At 39.6% G+C, this 22,355-nt stretch overlaps 1 protein-coding gene across 1 annotated transcript; it reads left to right on the top strand.

The window, feature by feature from the left end:
- The first annotated feature begins 12,666 nt into the window (after window positions 1-12,666).
- On the top strand, window positions 12,667-15,647 carry LOC117288844. The gene is made up of 3 exons (XM_033769697.1): window positions 12,667-12,987; window positions 14,542-14,587; window positions 14,694-15,647. The coding sequence occupies exons 1-3, from the start codon at window positions 12,667-12,669 to the stop codon at window positions 15,596-15,598; spliced, it is 1,272 nt and encodes a 423-aa protein (XP_033625588.1). The 3' UTR covers window positions 15,599-15,647.
- Window positions 15,648-22,355: the final 6,708 nt, after the last annotated feature.

Genomic DNA, 22,355 nt, shown 5'->3' on the forward strand with positions numbered 1-22,355 from the left:
TATACAAAGCGTATTCATAACGAGGTCGACGTATGCGTACCGTATTTAGTAACTTACATAGAATGTTTCCATAACGAATGCTTAGCGTGTTGCCGGCGTTCACAACTCATGTTCCACGATAGTCTAAAAGTACTGCATTGCGCGCGGCAGCGTATTGCTGACGATCACATGTAGAAGCCACAAAGAGGGTGCTTCTCAACGATTGAAATAATAACTGCACCTGACATCGTAGTTATCCGCCTGTGAACCCAATTTGTATATACCAATTCCCATAACCGCTGCCAATACGCCATTGTACGGTAGCTGTTCGTTAGAAACACGTTCAGTAAGTTCTGTGGTCGTCCGGAACACGTCAATTATGTTCGACATAAGTTCAAAGCACGTTACTCAGAGGTTAGAAATAAGTTTTGGGTACGCTAGACGTATGTCGACTTAGGAATTAACGTGAACGTGTGTCAACGATCGTGTGCGTAACTATGCGGAACTTATGTGAGCCACACGCTGGCATACGTCAATAATGTTTGTGCATGCACACAATTTCTCGACGACCTCGCCTGACAATGACGTATATCAGCGTGTTTCAGGGTGCTCTTAACTTATACAAAACATACCCATAACTTGTTTGACGTACGCAAGCGTATTCGCCAACATTTCCCCACGGTGTGACAGGGCCTTAAAGTGCACACAAAATAATATAACAAACGGAAAATGTCCTTTGCTACTTAAACGGGATTACCTAATTTGATGATTCTTTTGTTACTAGATATTGGGATGGTACAGTTATTGGACGCTAGACGATTGAAATGGAGTTACTCTTCGATGAACGATTAATTTAACGGTAGGCTTATATATTGACGGAGTATATAGGAAGGGATGTTATTCCAACACAATCAAAGGCCCAGGGCCGAACGTGGTATATCGTAGGGGGTCCTGTTTTCAAGGTGTCCCTAAAATCGTGGCAAATCTTTTACCTCTCTGTGTGCGATGTAAACAGTCCCTAGATACAAAAATGTTGGTTTTATTTGCCAAGCAAAGAGTCTCCTCTCCCTTGACCAAACATTAGAAACACGTAAGGCTCCACTAGTTATTTGTACTTGTAAATGCAAAAAAAAAGTTTGGTATTTTAGACATTTCTACAAGGTACAAAAATATGTCATTATGTTAAGGCCATATAAAAAAAATTGCCAACCGAAAATTGTTCATCAAACACTATTTCAATCCACAATTCACGATGATCAAATTATGTGACTGAACATTCTGCTGAGCATTCAGAACAAAAATACAGAGGCCTAAAGAAGCCATGTGCCTTATATTTTGTTCTAATATTTTTTGAGATTACTTTTAAACCCTCGTATCAATACTATTATAAATATTACAATTTTAACATCAGCTTGGTGATTCAACTATCGCTTTTTATTTTTACGCTTTATTATAAATAGTAAGGAATTCTTTTTATTAAAAATATATAAAAATCAAATTTAAAAGCCAATAATTATTCACACTTTTTATTTAATTTCGATTAAAAAAATTTTTTTTACCGTGGTAATTTTTAAAATGTCATAAAAAATATTGTGAATAAAATGAAGACAACTGCTGGCTATAGAGTCATACACAGAGTCTCACAGAACACTTGCAGTCACTGCAGATATTTCTTCCACGTATGGCTTCACCGGGAAACCATTCTTTCTCGTTTGCCTTGAAAACAGGAAAAACTCAAAACAAATGGGACCAGTTGAAGTCATTGAAGATCGGTGTGTGGTGTGAACATTTCAATGTCCATCAAGTTTTAATTTATGTTTACATACTTAATATAAACAAATGAAGATAATTAGGGCATCGGTTGATATATCGCATCATTATTTTTTTTCCAATTCAGAGAAAAAGGCATTATTTTTTTTCCAATTCAGAGAAAAAAGCCTAATACCGTGAAAACTGGTAAGAGGAGGAAAAGTAGACCCTTCATTGTGTATGTTTATTATTTCCCCAGAGGTTGCACAGGAATACGGACTATTTGGGATTCAATCAGCAGCTTCTATTTATTCGTGATTTCGAAAGGTAAAATACAACAAGCCACTTTGTTTGAGTCTTCGGGTTTGGAATGGCCATTGTTGGGTTATAACACAATGAAACAATGGATCCCACGTTTGTTTTTTGCAACTTGGACTCCACAGAGGAATTCTTTGGAAAAGGGAATACTAGAAAACAATAGCACGACCCCACAAACCCGATCAATTTTCGACTACGCTGCCGTGTGTATAGATAAAACAAAGAAATCAACGCCTCGTCTGTTTTTTAAGTCATGGCTCAAGAGTCACTTTTATAGAGTATCTATACGTGAGTCATGCGTGCGTTAAAGGCAGTGGACACTATTGGTAATTACTCAAAATAATTATTAGCATTAAACTTTACTTGGTAATGAGTAATGGGGAGAGGTTGATGGTATAAAACATTGTGAGAAACGGCTCCCTCTGAAGTGACATAGTTTTCGAGAAAGAGGTCTCGAAATCAATTCTAAAAGCACACAACTTCGTGTGACAAGGGTGTTTTATCTTTCATTATTATCATGCAACTTCAACGACCGATTGAGCTAACTTTTTCACAGGCTTGTTATTTTATGCTTATGTTGTGAAACACCAAGTGAGAAGACTGGGCTTTGACAATTACCAAACGTGCACCTTCCCCTGAAGGGATTCTGTCTTTAATAATGTATTACATCTAACTTGGCAACGAACAGCGAAGAGCTGTTGATAGTATAAAACATTGTGAGAAACGGTTCCCTCTGAAGTAAACATAGTTTTTTAGGTAATTTCTCACTCAAATAATTAATTACTTTCATGCACCTGAAAGCACGAACACACATTCTTTGGTGCAACAGTTAGGGTGTTTTTCCCGTTTATTACTCTCTTCCAACCGCGATGACCAATTGAGTCAAAATTGTCACAGCTTTGTTATTCGATCCATATATGATAGGATACACTCAAGTGAGAATACTGGTCATGAATTACAAAAGTGCCTTTAAAAAACGCGGCAACGTCAGTTTGAGTCGGAGGAAGAATCATTACGAGCACGTGCGTGCTGCAGGATAATCTTATTATAAAGATATTGGGGTATTTTCTGGCTACGTTCTTTTTAAAGGCAGTGGGCACTATTTGTAATTGTCAAAGACTAGCCTTCACAGTTGGTGTATCTCAACACAGTATGCATAAGATAACTAACCTGTGAAAATTTGAGCTAAATCGGTCATCGAAGTTGCGAGATAATAATGAAAGAAAAAAACACCCTTGTCATACGAAGTTGTGTGCGTTTAGATGGTTGATTTCGAGACCTCAAGTTCTAAATCCGAGGTCTCAAAATCAAATGCGTGGAAAATTATTTCTTTCTCGAAAACTATGTCACTTCAGAGGGAGCCGTTTCTCACAATGTGTTATGCCATCAACCTCCGCACATTACTCGTCACCAAGAAAGGTTTTGTGCTGATAATTGTTTTGAGTAAAATTGCCGTGGCAGTGGACACTATTGGTTATTACACAAAATAATTATTAGCATAAAACCTTTCTTGGTGACGAGTAATGGGAAGAGGTTGATGGTATAAAACATTGTGCGAAGCGGCTCCCTCTGAAGTGCCATAGTTTTCGAGAAAGAAGTAATTTTCCACAAATTTGATTTCGAGACCTCAGATTTAGAACTTGAGGTCTTGAAATCAACCATCTAAAACCACACAACTTCGTGTGACGATGTTGTTTTTTTCCTTCATTATTATCTCGCACATTTGATGACCGATTGAGCTCAAATTTTCACAGGTTTGTTATTTTATGCATATGTTGAGATACACCAACTGTGGAGGCTAGTCTTTGACAAGTACCAATAGTGTCCACTGCCTTTAATGGTCGTGTACATCATTGGCAGTATACATATCTGACTCTTCGGAGATGATATTGATCGACGTTCGGGTTTTTGTAGACGACTGTTTGATTCAGATAACAGTCAAGTCCGAAGAAATTTTTTAATTTAAACTGATCCGTTGCACTAATTTATAAAATTTACACAGTACCAATTCTCCAGAGTTTTAAATTTTAAGTGCAAAGACATTAGTACAAACCGTAAAAGAAAGGCCCTTCGTTTAAAGGCTTTTGCATTAGGCGCTTTAGGCGCTTTACAAATGTCTTATTATTATTATTATTATTATTATTATTATTATTATTATTATTATTATTATTCGTAAATCATATTAAATGGGTGATGATTTGTTGTTGTTGTACACAATGGGTTTAGTGCCATAATGACCCTGGACGCTATTGGTAATTGTCAAAGACCATGCAGTCTTCTCAGTTAATGTATCTCATCATATGCATAAAGAAAAATATGGAAATTAATTTTGAGCCTAATTGCTCATCAAAGTTGCGAGATAATAATGAAAGAAAAAACACATGAAGTTGTGTGCTTTCACCAGATGCTTGATTTCGAGCCCTCAAATTCTAATTCAGGTCTCGAAATAAAATTCATGGAAAGTCACTTCTTTCTGGAAAACTACGTTACTTCGGAGGGTCTCGGAGCAAAATGGTTTATACCTCGTGATCAAGTAAGGTTTTATGCTAATAATTATTTTGAGTAATTACCAAAAGTGTCCACTGCCTTTGGGCCCAAAATTGTCCACGAATTTGATTTCGAGACCTCAAAATGTGATTTTGTGTGACAAGGGTGTTTTTTCTTTCATTATTATCTTGCAACTTCGACGACTGATTGCGCTCAAATTTTTCACAGGTTTGTTATTTTATGCATATGTAGAGACACACCCAGTGAGAAGACTGGTCTTTGATTATTATCAATAGTATCCAGCGATAACGGAAACAGTGCAATTCTCCCAATAATTTTTATATTACATATTTTTATTACCCACTTTACTGCATGGCGTTCAACATCATTAATATGGAAAAGTTCTTGGCTACACCATGCATGTCAAACGTACCAACGATGAAAGCAAATTTACTATTTTTGTAAACAAAGTGTTACTGCAGCAGTAATGCTATCACAAATCATACACTCGATCTTCTTTTTAAAAGGTATTTTTTGCGAGATAACAGCGAACATGCGTCATTTCTTTATATTAAAGATGATGCGCACCAACCTTGAAGAGCAGATTATTCAAATCGAATGACGTCACAACTTCGATGCTGGCTGGTTCGACTGTTGCATGGGAGAAGTTTGTTAGGAGAGCGTGTCACTCATATATTTAGGGCGTCTTGCAACTTGTGCCACTTTTCGGAGATGCAGGCATTATACCAAAGTATATTCATACTGAATTTAGTGGAATATGAGTACAATTTTAACGGCGCCACCATTCTGTATGACAGTTTGATCGATACTGTAAATCGGTGGTAAATCTTTACACATCAAACATTTTCTTACGTCTTTTTCTTTTTCATTTGCGTGCTATTTTTTCGTTCGCACGTAGTTTTTTTCTCACAATTTGTTTTCACGCATGTCCCTTTAAAAGCTCCGTAGCCAATTAAGCGGCTTCCGATAAAACTCTGTGAAGTCGCGTGTTTGTAATAATATGTGCATAGGCCTATAATAACCATACGTGTAACTTTTGGTTTTATAACGCACTGTTAAAAACCCTACACCAAGACCAAGTCAGAAATATTTTCAACTAGAATGCTGTATTAGGTAGTAGTGAACATTATTTTGAAACCACCCCTCCGCCTTTACAGAATAGAACAATAAACAAAATCGGGGCCGCATCTTTTGAAATCGATTGTCAAATTTAAGTTTAGTACAAAGCCGAGGAAACTATTGCGAAAAGTAAACATTGCAAACTGAAAGTCATTTTTTTTTATGGGGCAATTAGTGATATTTTTATTGACTTTTACAACGCATATTTCATGCTGGACTCGTGGACAAGTCGTTAATGTCTGTCACGGTGATGCTCTCTCAAACTGCTCTCGCGAAATTCCTGATAGTTGCGAGAGCAGTGGTGTCGCGAAAAAACTGTGTAAGTTTTCAGCCGAATATGAACGCCAAACGGACCAAAGACGATTGCGGTTTAATTACAACGTTGTCGTTAAAGACAAGAAGTGTAACTGCAGCCATACCATAACTCAGTGTTTTTTAAGGGTCTGGGTACTTTTCGTAGGACACAAAACACAATGTTCGTATTTACATTAAACTTACACAGTTTGAAAATGTAGAAAGCTTCCCTTGAAATATAAAAGGGCGCTGTAGTTTTTGAGAAATGAGTAAAAAAAGTCACGAAATTAATTTTCGTCTCAGTTTACGTTACGTTCAAACACTTATTCTGTGAGAGGCACTGCAGCTGTTGAAAGTATATATTGAGAAAGGATAACAGATCGAAGTTTGGACATTAATTTCCACTCAAAATCATTTAACGACTATGATTCGAGTCTATCTGTTCGAGGCCAGATATATGCGGTTTGTATTCGCTGTAACCTAAACCAGTGGAGATTTGGCATTCTTGTGAAAATACGGTGATGTCGGGATAGTTTCTCAGCAAACAGCATTTGAAACATTCAGATTGTGATTTTAATGGTATCTTTCATTGTAACTTGTTGTATAAATCAGCATCAGGTTGACAAAAACCAATGACCCTAAACCTTTAATTCGCGTTTTTGTGTGTTTTGCGAGATGCGCCGGATACCAACATTGTCCTTTATACTGTGCGTCCGTTTAGCTTCCCTGAGTCGACCCCGGTGTGTGTCGTTTTTTTTTCTCCAGGAAGAACGTGGATAATTATCTGCACACGTTTTTCCTGGAAAAAATACGCCACACACCGGGGTCGACACGGGGAAGCTAATCGAACGCACCCATAATACAAAAGAAGATGCTCACAATCCTTGGGGAGCAGATTATGCAAAACGAATGACGTCACCACTTTCAGAGTGGGTGGTTCGACTGGTCCGTGTTAGGAAGTTTGTGAGACGAGTGTGACGTTCATTCATTTGGGGTGGTTCGACTGGTGTGTGTGAGAAGGCATAACAGGGCTTTTCGCAAATCTCTCAGAAAAGCCCTGGATAAGGGCATTCAATATGATTGTTTTTTAATAATAATAATAATAATAATAATAATAATAAGACTTGTAATGCGCACATATCCACCCTGCTGGGTGTTCAAGGCGCAGTAAAACCAAAAACAAAACAAAAACAAAACACAACACAAAGAAAAACAGACACAACAAAATTAGTCATTGAAAACCTGTGACATAAGATAAGTTTTGAGAAGAGACTTGAATTTTGCGTTACAAACACAAGATCGAAAATTAAGTGGTAGAGAGTTCCAGATGCGTGGCGCGGCTGAAGAAAAAGACCTGTTTTTTCACACAATCGAAATCTTTTTATAGTCATATGACTCGATTTCCCTATTCTTTGAAAATATTTTAAGTGAATTTCACCAATACGTGTTATCCTCCAATGAAGTAATATTGACATCAGCTATTAACAGTCTCCCTTACATAATACATAACTGACACATAATATTAATAGGGAGATGATTTTAGCTGTGCTCATAATAGGTCGTGCGTGATTGAAAAACTATTGTTCGGAGTAACTTCGGACTCGTGAGCAAAAGACCTGAATGTAAATTTCTAGTTTCTTGGTGATAACGTTTAATAGCCCACACATCGTATAAATACCACCCATGGAAAAACCATGCGCCGGATACCAACATTGTCCTTTATACTGTGCGTCCGTTTAGCTTCCCTGAGTCGACCCCGGTGTGTGTCGTTTTTTTCTCCAGGACGAACGTGGGTAGTTATCTGCACACGTTCTTCCTGGAACACAATACGCCACACACCGGGGTCGACCCGGGGAAGCTAATCGAACGCACCCATAATACGAAAGAAGATGCGTACAATCCTTGGGGAGCAGATTATGCAAAACGAATGACGTCACCACTTTCAGAGTAGGTGGTTCGACTGGTGCGTGTTAGGAAGTTTGTGAGACGAGCGTGCCGTTCATTTATTTGGGGTGGTTCGACTGGTGCGTTTGTCATTGTTTTTTTCCTTCATTATTATCTCGCACATTTGATGACCGATTGAGCTCAAATTTTCACAGGTTTGTTATTTTATGCATATGTTGAGATACACCAACTGTGGAGGCTAGTCTTTGACAAGTACCAATAGTGTCCACTGCCTTTAATGGTCGTGTACATCATTGGCAGTATACATATCTGACTCTTCGGAGATGATATTGATCGACGTTCGGGTTTTTGTAGACGACTGTTTGATTCAGATAACAGTCAAGTCCGAAGAAATTTTTTAATTTAAACTGATCCGTTGCACTAATTTATAAAATTTACACAGTACCAATTCTCCAGAGTTTTAAATTTTAAGTGCAAAGACATTAGTACAAACCGTAAAAGAAAGGCCCTTCGTTTAAAGGCTTTTGCATTAGGCGCTTTAGGCGCTTTACAAATGTCTTATTATTATTATTATTATTATTATTATTATTATTATTATTATTATTATTATTCGTAAATCATATTAAATGGGTGATGATTTGTTGTTGTTGTACACAATGGGTTTAGTGCCATAATGACCCTGGACGCTATTGGTAATTGTCAAAGACCATGCAGTCTTCTCAGTTAATGTATCTCATCATATGCATAAAGAAAAATATGGAAATTAATTTTGAGCCTAATTGCTCATCAAAGTTGCGAGATAATAATGAAAGAAAAAACACATGAAGTTGTGTGCTTTCACCAGATGCTTGATTTCGAGCCCTCAAATTCTAATTCAGGTCTCGAAATAAAATTCATGGAAAGTCACTTCTTTCTGGAAAACTACGTTACTTCGGAGGGTCTCGGAGCAAAATGGTTTATACCTCGTGATCAAGTAAGGTTTTATGCTAATAATTATTTTGAGTAATTACCAAAAGTGTCCACTGCCTTTGGGCCCAAAATTGTCCACGAATTTGATTTCGAGACCTCAAAATGTGATTTTGTGTGACAAGGGTGTTTTTTCTTTCATTATTATCTTGCAACTTCGACGACTGATTGCGCTCAAATTTTTCACAGGTTTGTTATTTTATGCATATGTAGAGACACACCCAGTGAGAAGACTGGTCTTTGATTATTATCAATAGTATCCAGCGATAACGGAAACAGTGCAATTCTCCCAATAATTTTTATATTACATATTTTTATTACCCACTTTACTGCATGGCGTTCAACATCATTAATATGGAAAAGTTCTTGGCTACACCATGCATGTCAAACGTACCAACGATGAAAGCAAATTTACTATTTTTGTAAACAAAGTGTTACTGCAGCAGTAATGCTATCACAAATCATACACTCGATCTTCTTTTTAAAAGGTATTTTTTGCGAGATAACAGCGAACATGCGTCATTTCTTTATATTAAAGATGATGCGCACCAACCTTGAAGAGCAGATTATTCAAATCGAATGACGTCACAACTTCGATGCTGGCTGGTTCGACTGTTGCATGGGAGAAGTTTGTTAGGAGAGCGTGTCACTCATATATTTAGGGCGTCTTGCAACTTGTGCCACTTTTCGGAGATGCAGGCATTATACCAAAGTATATTCATACTGAATTTAGTGGAATATGAGTACAATTTTAACGGCGCCACCATTCTGTATGGCAGTTTGATCGATACTGTAAATCGGTGGTAAATCTTTACACATCAAACATTTTCTTACGTCTTTTTCTTTTTCATTTGCGTGCTATTTTTTCGTTCGCACGTAGTTTTTTTCTCACAATTTGTTTTCACGCATGTCCCTTTAAAAGCTCCGTAGCCAATTAAGCGGCTTCCGATAAAACTCTGTGAAGTCGCGTGTTTGTAATAATATGTGCATAGGCCTATAATAACCATACGTGTAACTTTTGGTTTTATAACGCACTGTTAAAAACCCTACACCAAGACCAAGTCAGAAATATTTTCAACTAGAATGCTGTATTAGGTAGTAGTGAACATTATTTTGAAACCACCCCTCCGCCTTTACAGAATAGAACAATAAACAAAATCGGGGCCGCATCTTTTGAAATCGATTGTCAAATTTAAGTTTAGTACAAAGCCGAGGAAACTATTGCGAAAAGTAAACATTGCAAACTGAAAGTCATTTTTTTTTATGGGGCAATTAGTGATATTTTTATTGACTTTTACAACGCATATTTCATGCTGGACTCGTGGACAAGTCGTTAATGTCTGTCACGGTGATGCTCTCTCAAACTGCTCTCGCGAAATTCCTGATAGTTGCGAGAGCAGTGGTGTCGCGAAAAAACTGTGTAAGTTTTCAGCCGAATATGAACGCCAAACGGACCAAAGACGATTGCGGTTTAATTACAACGTTGTCGTTAAAGACAAGAAGTGTAACTGCAGCCATACCATAACTCAGTGTTTTTTAAGGGTCTGGGTACTTTTCGTAGGACACAAAACACAATGTTCGTATTTACATTAAACTTACACAGTTTGAAAATGTAGAAAGCTTCCCTTGAAATATAAAAGGGCGCTGTAGTTTTTGAGAAATGAGTCAAAAAAGTCACGAAATTAATTTTCGTCTCAGTTTACGTTACGTTCAAACACTTATTCTGTGAGAGGCACTGCAGCTGTTGAAAGTATATATTGAGAAAGGATAACAGATCGAAGTTTGGACATTAATTTCCACTCAAAATCATTTAACGACTATGATTCGAGTCTATCTGTTCGAGGCCAGATATATGCGGTTTGTATTCGCTGTAACCTAAACCAGTGGAGATTTGGCATTCTTGTGAAAATACGGTGATGTCGGGATAGTTTCTCAGCAAACAGCATTTGAAACATTCAGATTGTGATTTTAATGGTATCTTTCATTGTAACTTGTTGTATAAATCAGCATCAGGTTGACAAAAACCAATGACCCTAAACCTTTAATTCGCGTTTTTGTGTGTTTTGCGAGATGCGCCGGATACCAACATTGTCCTTTATACTGTGCGTCCGTTTAGCTTCCCTGAGTCGACCCCGGTGTGTGTCGTTTTTTTTTCTCCAGGAAGAACGTGGATAATTATCTGCACACGTTTTTCCTGGAAAAAATACGCCACACACCGGGGTCGACACGGGGAAGCTAATCGAACGCACCCATAATACAAAAGAAGATGCTCACAATCCTTGGGGAGCAGATTATGCAAAACGAATGACGTCACCACTTTCAGAGTGGGTGGTTCGACTGGTCCGTGTTAGGAAGTTTGTGAGACGAGTGTGACGTTCATTCATTTGGGGTGGTTCGACTGGTGTGTGTGAGAAGGCATAACAGGGCTTTTCGCAAATCTCTCAGAAAAGCCCTGGATAAGGGCATTCAATATGATTGTTTTTTAATAATAATAATAATAATAATAATAAGACTTGTAATGCGCACATATCCACCCTGCTGGGTGTTCAAGGCGCAGTAAAACCAAAAACAAAACAAAAACAAAACACAACACAAAGAAAAACAGACACAACAAAATTAGTCATTGAAAACCTGTGACATAAGATAAGTTTTGAGAAGAGACTTGAATTTTGCGTTACAAACACAAGATCGAAAATTAAGTGGTAGAGAGTTCCAGATGCGTGGCGCGGCTGAAGAAAAAGACCTGTTTTTTCACACAATCGAAATCTTTTTATAGTCATATGACTCGATTTCCCTATTCTTTGAAAATATTTTAAGTGAATTTCACCAAAGTTTACGACTTGACATATTACAATACGTGTTATCCTCCAATGAAGTAATATTGACATCAGCTATTAACAGTCTCCCTTACATAATACATAACTGACACATAATATTAATAGGGAGATGATTTTAGCTGTGCTCATAATAGGTCGTGCGTGATTGAAAAACCATTGTTCGGAGTAACTTCGGACTCGTGAGCAAAAGACCTGAATGTAAATTTCTAGTTTCTTGGTGATAACGTTTAATAGCCCACACATCGTATAAATACCACCCATGGAAAAACCATGCGCCGGATACCAACATTGTCCTTTATACTGTGCGTCCGTTTAGCTTCCCTGAGTCGACCCCGGTGTGTGTCGTTTTTTTCTCCAGGACGAACGTGGGTAGTTATCTGCACACGTTCTTCCTGGAACACAATACGCCACACACCGGGGTCGACCCGGGGAAGCTAATCGAACGCACCCATAATACGAAAGAAGATGCGTACAATCCTTGGGGAGCAGATTATGCAAAACGAATGACGTCACCACTTTCAGAGTAGGTGGTTCGACTGGTGCGTGTTAGGAAGTTTGTGAGACGAGCGTGCCGTTCATTTATTTGGGGTGGTTCGACTGGTGCGTTTGTCATTTCAACTCGTTATAGGATGCATACCATTCTTGGGGAGCAAATTATGCAAATCGAATGACGTCACCACTTTAAGAGTGGGTGGTTCGTGCGTGTGTGGGAAGTTTGTCAGAAGAGCGTGCCGTTCATTTATTTGGGGTGCGTTGCTTCAAAGGCTATCACCGCATCATACTGCGTTTGTCAATTTAACTCGTGCCACGGCAGAAAGGTGTACGTTGAAATATTGATGCCGAAAATTATCTGATTGAAATATATTTTTAACTGTTTATCATCACATAGGCCCCCCTATTCCACAAAATTGTAAATAAGTTCAAGCACAACTGAATTTAGAACAGACATATTTTTGCACGCACTAATACTGTTCCTCAACCAAAAAGCGAAATGGTACGTGTCCTATTTTTGACGTTCATTTATTTGCTTTCGGTCGGGGCAGCCAAGCTCTGTCAAAACGAAACCAACGGCACCTCTCTAAGCCTGTATTTCAGTGGCATAGCCGACCTGATCCTACACGGGTACGGATACCGGACCTTGGCGGGTATTTCGGTGATCCGTTGCGGCAATTTGTGTCTGTCTGATACTCGATGTTCCTCCATCAACTACTCCGAGCGGGATAAGGTGTGTGAGCTGAACGGGGCTACAGCGTCGCAGTATCCGCCGGCTATGGTGGAGTGGAACGATAGCTACTATTATGGACCGGAGGAGGTAAGGTAGACATTGTGCAGTTTTGTGATCACAAAGATGTGCAAAAACTATAACAAGGCTATAGCCTACGGAAGCTTTTGTAATGCATCATTTTCGCTCGACTGTCTAGACTATGAATGAAGGAGTTATTAGCCGTTAAAAATTGCTTGCCAAAATTACATATGATATAAATGGCATAGATATTTAATGGCCTATTGCTTTTATCCTCAGAGTATTTTTAAATGCCTCAAATGCAAACGTTGATTTATCATCCGAAAACGAACCAACCATGAAAACCTAAATCTTTCACTCCGTTTTAGTCAACCAGAATATAACATTAGCCTAACCTTTCTAAGCTTAGATTAACGTTTATTTACCGTTGATGAGCAACAGCCCAAAAATAAACATGGTATATGCACATATCCACGTTTATTCAACGTCCCCTTGCTATCTAAAGGCCCATGCTTGTATCACTACTGAAGTTAGCCCACCTTGTTGGGCTGTTAATGACTCCGCTTTTAACATCGGTCTCATCATTGTCACCATTACAGCTCACCTTCGATTCATGTCTTAAACGCTAAGTTTTCAAAGGTCGCAAAATGCGTGGTAGTTTGATTGCAATTTTCTCCCATTTAAAAAAGTCCTATTCTACTCCAACATACCTCATTTTTTTCCCGTACATTTGTGGAATTACTATGACACATAACAGGGCTTACTAAATGATGACTTTGTTTAGATGTGATGATTTGAAAATTGGTCGAAAAAATCGTGTACAAAATTTACATTTAACGTGACATATTCCTGAGCGCCGCCATGTTTTAATGATTCTCCTCCCTGTTGATCGTGGGCGCCTGGCAAATCTTGCAAGTCATAAATATCCATAAGGTGACGTCATGATCTCTAGGCTCATGTACGTTTACAGGGTGCGTTCGTTTAGCTTCCCTGGGTCGACCCCGATGTTGCGTATTTAATTTTTTTCCAGGACGAACGTGGGCACACAGTTACCCCACATTCGTCCTCGAACCTGGAAAACCCCCCAGACACATCATCACGTGAGCCTTCCCGTGGTGACGTCAGTGCACCTCGGGTCAGCCCCAAGAGCCCCGCTTGTGGATTGGGTCACTGGTTGGACGAGTTGGTTGGAGTGCGCGCTGTTTGGACGAGTTGGTTGGAAGAATTGGTTAGGTAAGGAGCTTGTTAGACGAGTTGGTTGGGGTATACGCGAACTGGTTGGACGAGTGTGATGGAGTACGAGCTGGTTTAACGAGTTGGTTGAGTACGCGAGCTGGTTGGACGGGTGGTTGGAGTGCGCGCTGGATTAGACGAGTGGGTTGGAGTACGAGCTGGTTGGACGAGTTGGTCGGAGTACGAGCTGGACGGACGAGTTGGGTGAAGACTTTAGATGCTTGAGTATGATTAAGTTGGCGTACGAGTTGCTTGGAGTACAAGTTGCTGGGAGTGCAACCAAATGTGACAACAATTAGTACTTAGGTTGGTTGGAGTACGAGCTGGAGGGAGATTGTTTAGATTCCAATCGAGTGATATTTATTTTGTTTTATTTTCTTTGATTTGCAGCCGATGTTTATGAGACAGCTCAAGCTAATCCGAACCCATACACGAGGTATGTTATTATATGTCTTTTTTGTTATTTCCAATAATTCGAACCTTTTTTTTTACTTGATGCGGTATTTGAAAACAGTAACATTTTGTCACTATGTCTTCAACAGCTACACCTCGTCGCACAGATTCGCACCACTCTGCCTCGTCTGAGTGTCAAAAAGCCAACCAGCACCTGTGTCAACCATGGGAGATACATCAAGTCTATGAGACTGGCTACTACCGAGACATACATGTACCTATTGCTACCAGCTTCTGGTACTCTGTACCTGATAGCAAGATCCTGGTGAACGCGACTGGACTGACCTATCTCTCGCAAAGGATCGACACAGATCCAATCATTACGAGTCAGAACTACCACCAGGCTGACCGTGTTGGGCAGGCACAGGCTTGCTCCGCATTAGACGCTCACCCCTGTACACTGGCAGAGTTGAAGGAGGCATACTTGAGAGGCTATCGACAACCATACAGCCAATGGCTTTACTTCTCGGTACCCGAACGTGATGCCCAACTGTACAACGATGGCTGTTGTGGATACTCAGGTGACGAGTGCTATGAGGGCATTGTAGCAAACACACCGAGGCCACGTTACTCTTGTCCGGTGTTCTGCTGCCCAACGTTGAGTGAAAAGGTCTCTTCTCCTGAGCGTTCTTCTCCTGCCATGTGCTGCCCCGGGCTCATCATCCCTCGAGACCCCATCATCACAGAAGAGGTGTACGCTAAGGAAGACCGTGATGTGATGGCGAGTGCTTGCTCTGCTCTGCAATCTCACCTGTGTACCCTTGCCGAGTTGAAAGAAGCCTACATGCAAGGGTACCGTCAACCTCATAGCCACGAGCACAACTGCGAGGAAATCTGGCATTATTTTGCAGAGCCCAACCAAGACGCCATACTGTTCAATGACGGATGTGGTCTGTATACAGGGAACGTAGATGAGTGCTATGAAGACATTGTGGCACACACCCCGAGGCCTTATAACAATGGTCGAGTGTTCTGCTGTCCGCGGCTTCTTTAAAGCCATTATACACTTTCGGAACAGAAAAAAAAAAGTTCACAGATTTACAAATAACTTACAGGGTTTACAGAAGGTAATACTAAAAAATAGTAAAAGACTTCTCTTGAAACAGTATTCCATGAAATGCTTTACTCTTTTTTGAGAAAACATTAAAACAATTATCAATTCTCGACAACGAGAATTACGGATTATAGTAAACACATGTCATGACACGGCGAAACGTGCGGAAACAAAGGTGGGTTTTCCCGTTATTTTCTCCCGACTCCGATGACCGATTGAGCCTAAAGTTTCACAGGTTTGTTATTTTATATATAAGTTGTGATACACGAATTGTGGGCCTTTGGACAATACTGTTTACCGAACGTGTCCAATGGCTTTAAACAATAAACATTTAGAACTGCTCATATTGATCCTCGTCGTGTAAAGCTACAGACAAAAGCTAAGGGCGAAAACAAAACAAAACATGTACTTTCTTTAAAAAGGTAGAAATATATACACAATATAATACGACAGGAAAGCAATTAAACGAAGAACCTTTCTTTCTGAGGGAATCAAAATATATTTGTTTTAAAATATACTAAATTAATTTTTCGCCTCGTGGAAACATATTCTCTTGGACTTCGTGTCACAACGGCCATGTGAATTATGTATTCTCAAAACAAAAAAAAAGCCCCGGGTCACAACAATCTGGGTCACAACCTTACCGCAACACATACATGATTTTTTTAAAATCTTTTCTTTCTATTTTGGTTCTATGGACAATAGAAATGGCGTCTGATCTTATTTCTGTGCTTTATTACACATCTTGAAATTGTTCATTTTCATACGCTTCATATAGCTACAATCACACAGCCGCAACAAAAATCGATATGGATCGCAGCGAACCTTCCTTTGTTTTAAAGTTAATCAAAAACGCATCAGCAACTCAAGTTTGAGTTGAACAAGGAGCCATAATAATAACGCGTCCAGTCTTATTATGTAGCAATCGTCAGGTCTATGGTTTAACACTCTTTTTACTCCACCATTACCGTTTCAACAACTAGCCAATTCTTTGGTGAAGTTTGTTTTCACAATCTAAAATACAACACCGGGACAGTTTTTGAAATTTATGTCAACAGATAAATGGGTGCGTTCGATTAGCTTCCCCGGGTCGACCCCCGGTCCTGCCCCCGGTACGTTTGAAAAGCTTAGACGGCATTCAAGGTCAGCCCCAAGTGTCCTGCTTGTGGAACGGGTCACTTGGGGCTGGCCCGAGGTGCCCGACGTCACCACTAGAGGGCGAGTGATCGTTCGATTAGCTCTTGTCAGGGGCTCACCCGAATGAGCACCGCAGGGTCGACCCGGGGCTAATTTGTTTTTCAAAAACGACATTGCAATGATTTGGTAAAAGAGCAGGCCAATTTCATGTTGACGTAATTTGACGGAAAGAGCCAATTTTGACGGAAAGGGGAACAAAATATTGCAATGTCGTTTGGAAAAAAAAATCGTGACCCGGGGAAGCTAATCGAACGCATCCATTATGACAAGGTGAAAACTTTCTTTGTAGACTCTACTTTAATGGGATTAGCATTTGATACCATTTGATACCATGTTTGTACTGATTGATTCGATCAGTGGGTGGAAACATATTCTCTTGGACTTCGTGTCACAACGGCCATGTGAATTATGTATTCTCAAAAAAAAAAAAAAGCCCCGGGTCACAACAATCTGGGTCACAACCTTACCACAACACATACATGATTTTTTAAAATCTTTTCTTTCTATTTTGGTTCTATGGACAATAGAAATGGCGTCTGATCTTATTTCTGTGCTTTATTACACATCTTGAAATTGTTCATTTTCATACGCTTCATATAGCTACAATCACACAGCCGCAACAAAAATCGATATGGATCGCAGCGAACCTTCCTTTGTTTTTAAAGTTAATCAAAAACGCATCAGCAACTCAAGTTTGAGTTGAACAAGGAGCCATAATAATAACGCGTCCAGTCTTATTATGTAGCAATCGTCAGGTCTATGGTTGAACACTCTTTTTACTCCACCATTACCGTTTCAACAACTAGCCAATTCTTTGGTGAAGTTTTTTTAACAATCTAAAATACAACACCGGGACAGTTTTTGAAATTTATGTCAACAGATAAATGGGTGCGTTCGATTAGCTTCCCCGGGTCGACCTCCGGTCCTGCCCTCGGTACGTTTGAAAAGCTTAGACGGCATTCAAGGGGCTCATCCGGGTCAGCCCCAAGTGTCCTGCTTGTGGAACGGGTCACTTGGGGCTGGCCCGAGGTGCACGACGTCACCACTAGAGGGCGAGTGATCGTTCGATTAGCTCTTGTCAGGGGCTCACCCGAATGAACACCGCAAGGTCGACCCGGGGCTAATTTGTTTTTCAAAAACGACATTGCAATGATTTGGTAAAAGAGCAGGCCAATTTCATGTTGACGTAATTTGACGGAAAGAGCCAATTTTGACGGAAAGGGGAACAAAATATTGCAATGTCGTTTGGAAAAAAAAATCGTGACCCGGGGAAGCTAATCGAACGCATCCATTATGACAAGGTGAAAACTTTCTTTGTAGACTCTACTTTAATGGGATTAGCATTTGATACCATTTGATACCATGTTTGTACTGATTGATTCGATCAGTGGGTGGAAACATATTCTCTTGGACTTCGTGTCACAACGGCCATGTGAATTATGTATTCTCAAAAAAAAAAAAAAGCCCCGGGTCACAACAATCTGGGTCATAACCTTACCACAACACATACATGATTTTTTAAAATCTTTTCTTTCTATTTTGGTTCTATGGACAATAGAAATGGCGTCTGATCTTATTTCTGTGCTTTATTACACATCTTGAAATTGTTCATTTTCATACGCTTCATATAGCTACAATCACACAGCCGCAACAAAAATCGATATGGATCGCAGCGAACCTTCCTTTGTTTTTAAAGTTAATCAAAAACGCATCAGCAACTCAAGTTTGAGTTGAACAAGGAGCCATAATAATAACGCGTCCAGTCTTATTATGTAGCAATCGTCAGGTCTATGGTTGAACACTCTTTTTACTCCACCATTACCGTTTCAACAACTAGCCAATTCTTTGGTGAAGTTTTTTTAACAATCTAAAATACAACACCGGGACAGTTTTTGAAATTTATGTCAACAGATAAATGGGTGCGTTCGATTAGCTTCCCCGGGTCGACCTCCGGTCCTGCCCTCGGTACGTTTGAAAAGCTTAGACGGCATTCAAGGGGCTCATCCGGGTCAGCCCCAAGTGTCCTGCTTGTGGAACGGGTCACTTGGGGCTGGCCCGAGGTGCACGACGTCACCACTAGAGGGCGAGTGATCGTTCGATTAGCTCTTGTCAGGGGCTCACCCGAATGAGCACCGCAGGGTCGACCCGGGGCTAATTTGTTTTTCAAAAACGACATTGCAATGATTTGGTAAAAGAGCAGGCCAATTTCATGTTGACGTAATTTGACGGAAAGAGCCAATTTTGACGGAAAGGGGAACAAAATATTGCAATGTCGTTTGGAAAAAAAAAATCGTGACCCGGGGAAGCTAATCGAACGCATCCATTATGACAAGCTGAAAACTTTCTTTGTAGACTCTACTTTAATGGGATTAGCATTTGATACCATTTGATACCATGTTTGTACTGATTGATTCGATCAGTGGATGGTGTATTTACAAAAACTTACACTTCCAAGAATGACCGTTCATTATTGAGAGGGAAGAAATACAGGAAAGCGGTATACAAACCTACAAGTGTAAAAGACCGTGCATGATAAACAAGAGCCCGTGTAACAAAAGTGAAACGAAACGCCAACTTATCGTTAAAAGTATACAATAAGCAAATTTTGAAAAATGTGTGCTTATTTTTGTGTTGCTTTATTTTAATTAATGTTTTTTTTAAAGTATAATCTACGTGGCACATTTCATACTGACGTAATAATTTTAACAGGGTGCTTTAATCTTTTGTTTTCTTTACACTCAAAGCAATTTTCTACCTAGTGTTTAGCGCTTTTCCAATCACATAATATTACAAAGAAAAACACGACTCTTTTAAATATTAGTCAAACAATGCAATCAGAGTCCAACAGACCAACAATTATTGGCATTTAACAATAAATCACCAATTGGTCGTGTGATAACTGCAGACATTGTCATAAATTACATTAAATAGCCACCAGAGAAAGATCTGTGTGACAAGGTCCGCCTACGTCACTGGTATTCTACATTTATTTTTCATTTATTAACATGTGTTTGTATTTGCGAGAAGCAGGGTACCAACTTTCCTCAGATGCGCGCCATCCTTGAAAAGTATGAGAAGGGCGTGTCATTCATATTTCTTTGGGTTTTCATGATTCAAAAGCTACCGCCGCATCGTCACAGCGTGTGTCATTTCAACTCGTGCCACTACTGAAGAGTGAGCTGAAATGTTGATTTTGAAATCTTGAAATTAGGAGGAAGTTAATGCGATTTTAACGGCACTTACACTGTTCTATTCTATTGAACATTTCTTTAACCCAATTCAAACTACCAACTGAACGATTGGTACCAACTGAATAGACTGATTTTTGCACACACTAATTGTTGCGAGATGGTATGTGTTCTCTTTTTGGCGGTAACTTATTTGCGTTTGGTCGGGGCAGCAAACCACTGTCCAAACGCAACCACCGGCACCTCTCGAAGCCTGTATTTCAGTGGCATAGCCGACCTGATCCTCAAGGGATACGGATACCGGACCTTGGCGGGTATTTCGGTGATCAGTTGCGGCAATTTGTGTCTGTCTGATACTCGATGTTTCTCTATCAACTACTCCGAGCGGGATAAGGTGTGTGAGCTGAACGGGGCTACAGCGTCGCAGTACCCGCCGGCTATGGTGGAGTGGGGCGGCAACTACTATTATGGACCAGAGAAGGTAAGTTGAACATTGACAGAACGGGGGTTGTAAATGTAGTACACACCTAATTGGGCGTATCGGTTAAAAAACAAACTGAAGCATTCACTTCTCATTTTCTTCACCGTCACTTGGACCCCCTTTTACGTTTTTATGCCATAGCCGGGAGCCACCAGCGTATGCAGTGAAATCTTAAACAGCTACCTGAGCGGAATGTTTTCAACAGAAATGGTATTTTAACTTGTTTATAATGCACTTGTTCACCATTTTAATGTAATTTTGATATGAGTACACTTCTGAATTTTTCGTAATTATCGATTAAAAAATCAGGCCCCAACCGAAAGGTTTTGGAAAACTAAAAACACTCCTGCCGTTGAGAGCGCACGTCAAAGGACAATGCCGCTGATGTCATCTCTGGGAGCTTGCTTTGTTATGCCTCAACGCTGCAACAAAGCGGCTTTACAAATTGGATCTCCCAGAGATGACGTTATGGGAGTGATTACATAACAGGGCTTTTCGCAAATCTCTCAGAAAAGCCCTGGATAAGGGCATTCAAAATGATTGTTTTTTAATAATAATAATAATAGAAATAACAAGACTTGTAATGCGCACATATCCACCCTGCTGGGTGTTCAAGGCGCAGTAAAACCAAAAACAAAACACAACACAAAGAAAAACAGACACAACAAAATTAGTCATTGAAAACCTGTGACATAAGATAAGTTTTGAGAAGAGACTTGAATTTTGCGGTACAAACACAAGATCGAAGATTAAGTGGTAGAGAGTTCCAGATGCGTGGCGCGGCTGAAGAAAAAGACCTGTTTTTTACACAATCGAAATCTTTTTATAGTCATATAACTCGATTTCCCTATTCTTTGAAAATATTTTAAGTGAATTTCACCAAAGTTTACGACTTGACATATTACAATACGTGTTATCCTCCAATGAAGTAATATTGACATCAGCTATTAACAGTCTCCCTTACATAATACATAACTGACACATAATATTAATAGGGAGATGATTTTTAGCTGTGCTCATAATAGGTCGTGCGAGATTGAAAAAACTATTGTTCGGAGTAACTTCGGACTCGTGAGCAAAAGACCTGAATGTAAATTTCTAGTTTCTTGGTGATAACGTTTAATAGCCAACACATCGTATAAATACCACCCATGGAAAAACGCAATTCGTACATGTTCTGGGAGCGTGTGCATGTATTCAGTATCAATGCGACCCCGGTTCCTATCGAGCCGTAATTAGTATTAAATGACAATAGTAATTATGTAGTTTTCATTTGTCTTTATATTTGTTGGCTTCGCTGGCAATACTCATTTCCAAGGACGAACTGCGACAATGATTGCTTTTGCCGAAGGATGACATTTTTAACTAACCAAAGTGCAGGATGGCATTGATGGAAATATCGGTGTAGATTTCCACCCGCTTCATTTCAAAGCCACAAACAAAACAAAACAGCATGCCTACGTGTCAGTCCAGAAGACACTGCGAAAATCATTTGACATAACGAATGCTTAATTGGTCTGCTAAAAAGTAATCAACTAAACCTTCAAGTATTGGCCGCCATGCGTTGATCAAAAGTTCTACAGGCAGAAGATAATTCGTAAAAATGTGTAAAAAGCAAGCTACAATTATGAACAAAATAAACAGCTACCATGGTAACAATAGGCCATTTCAGATGTTAACGCTGTGTGCATTCAATGACGTCACAACAATGACAATAAGCTATAAAACGGTTGTAAACCACCAAATTGCCAATGGATATACAATTATGCGCTGACCTGGCCCTGGCGGCCTTACACTTTCGTATTATACTACAGAAGGGTCCTATATATAC

This window comes from Asterias rubens, chromosome 4, assembly GCF_902459465.1.
Source record: "Asterias rubens chromosome 4, eAstRub1.3, whole genome shotgun sequence".
In the NCBI taxonomy this organism is placed as follows: Eukaryota; Metazoa; Echinodermata; class Asteroidea; order Forcipulatida; family Asteriidae; genus Asterias; species Asterias rubens.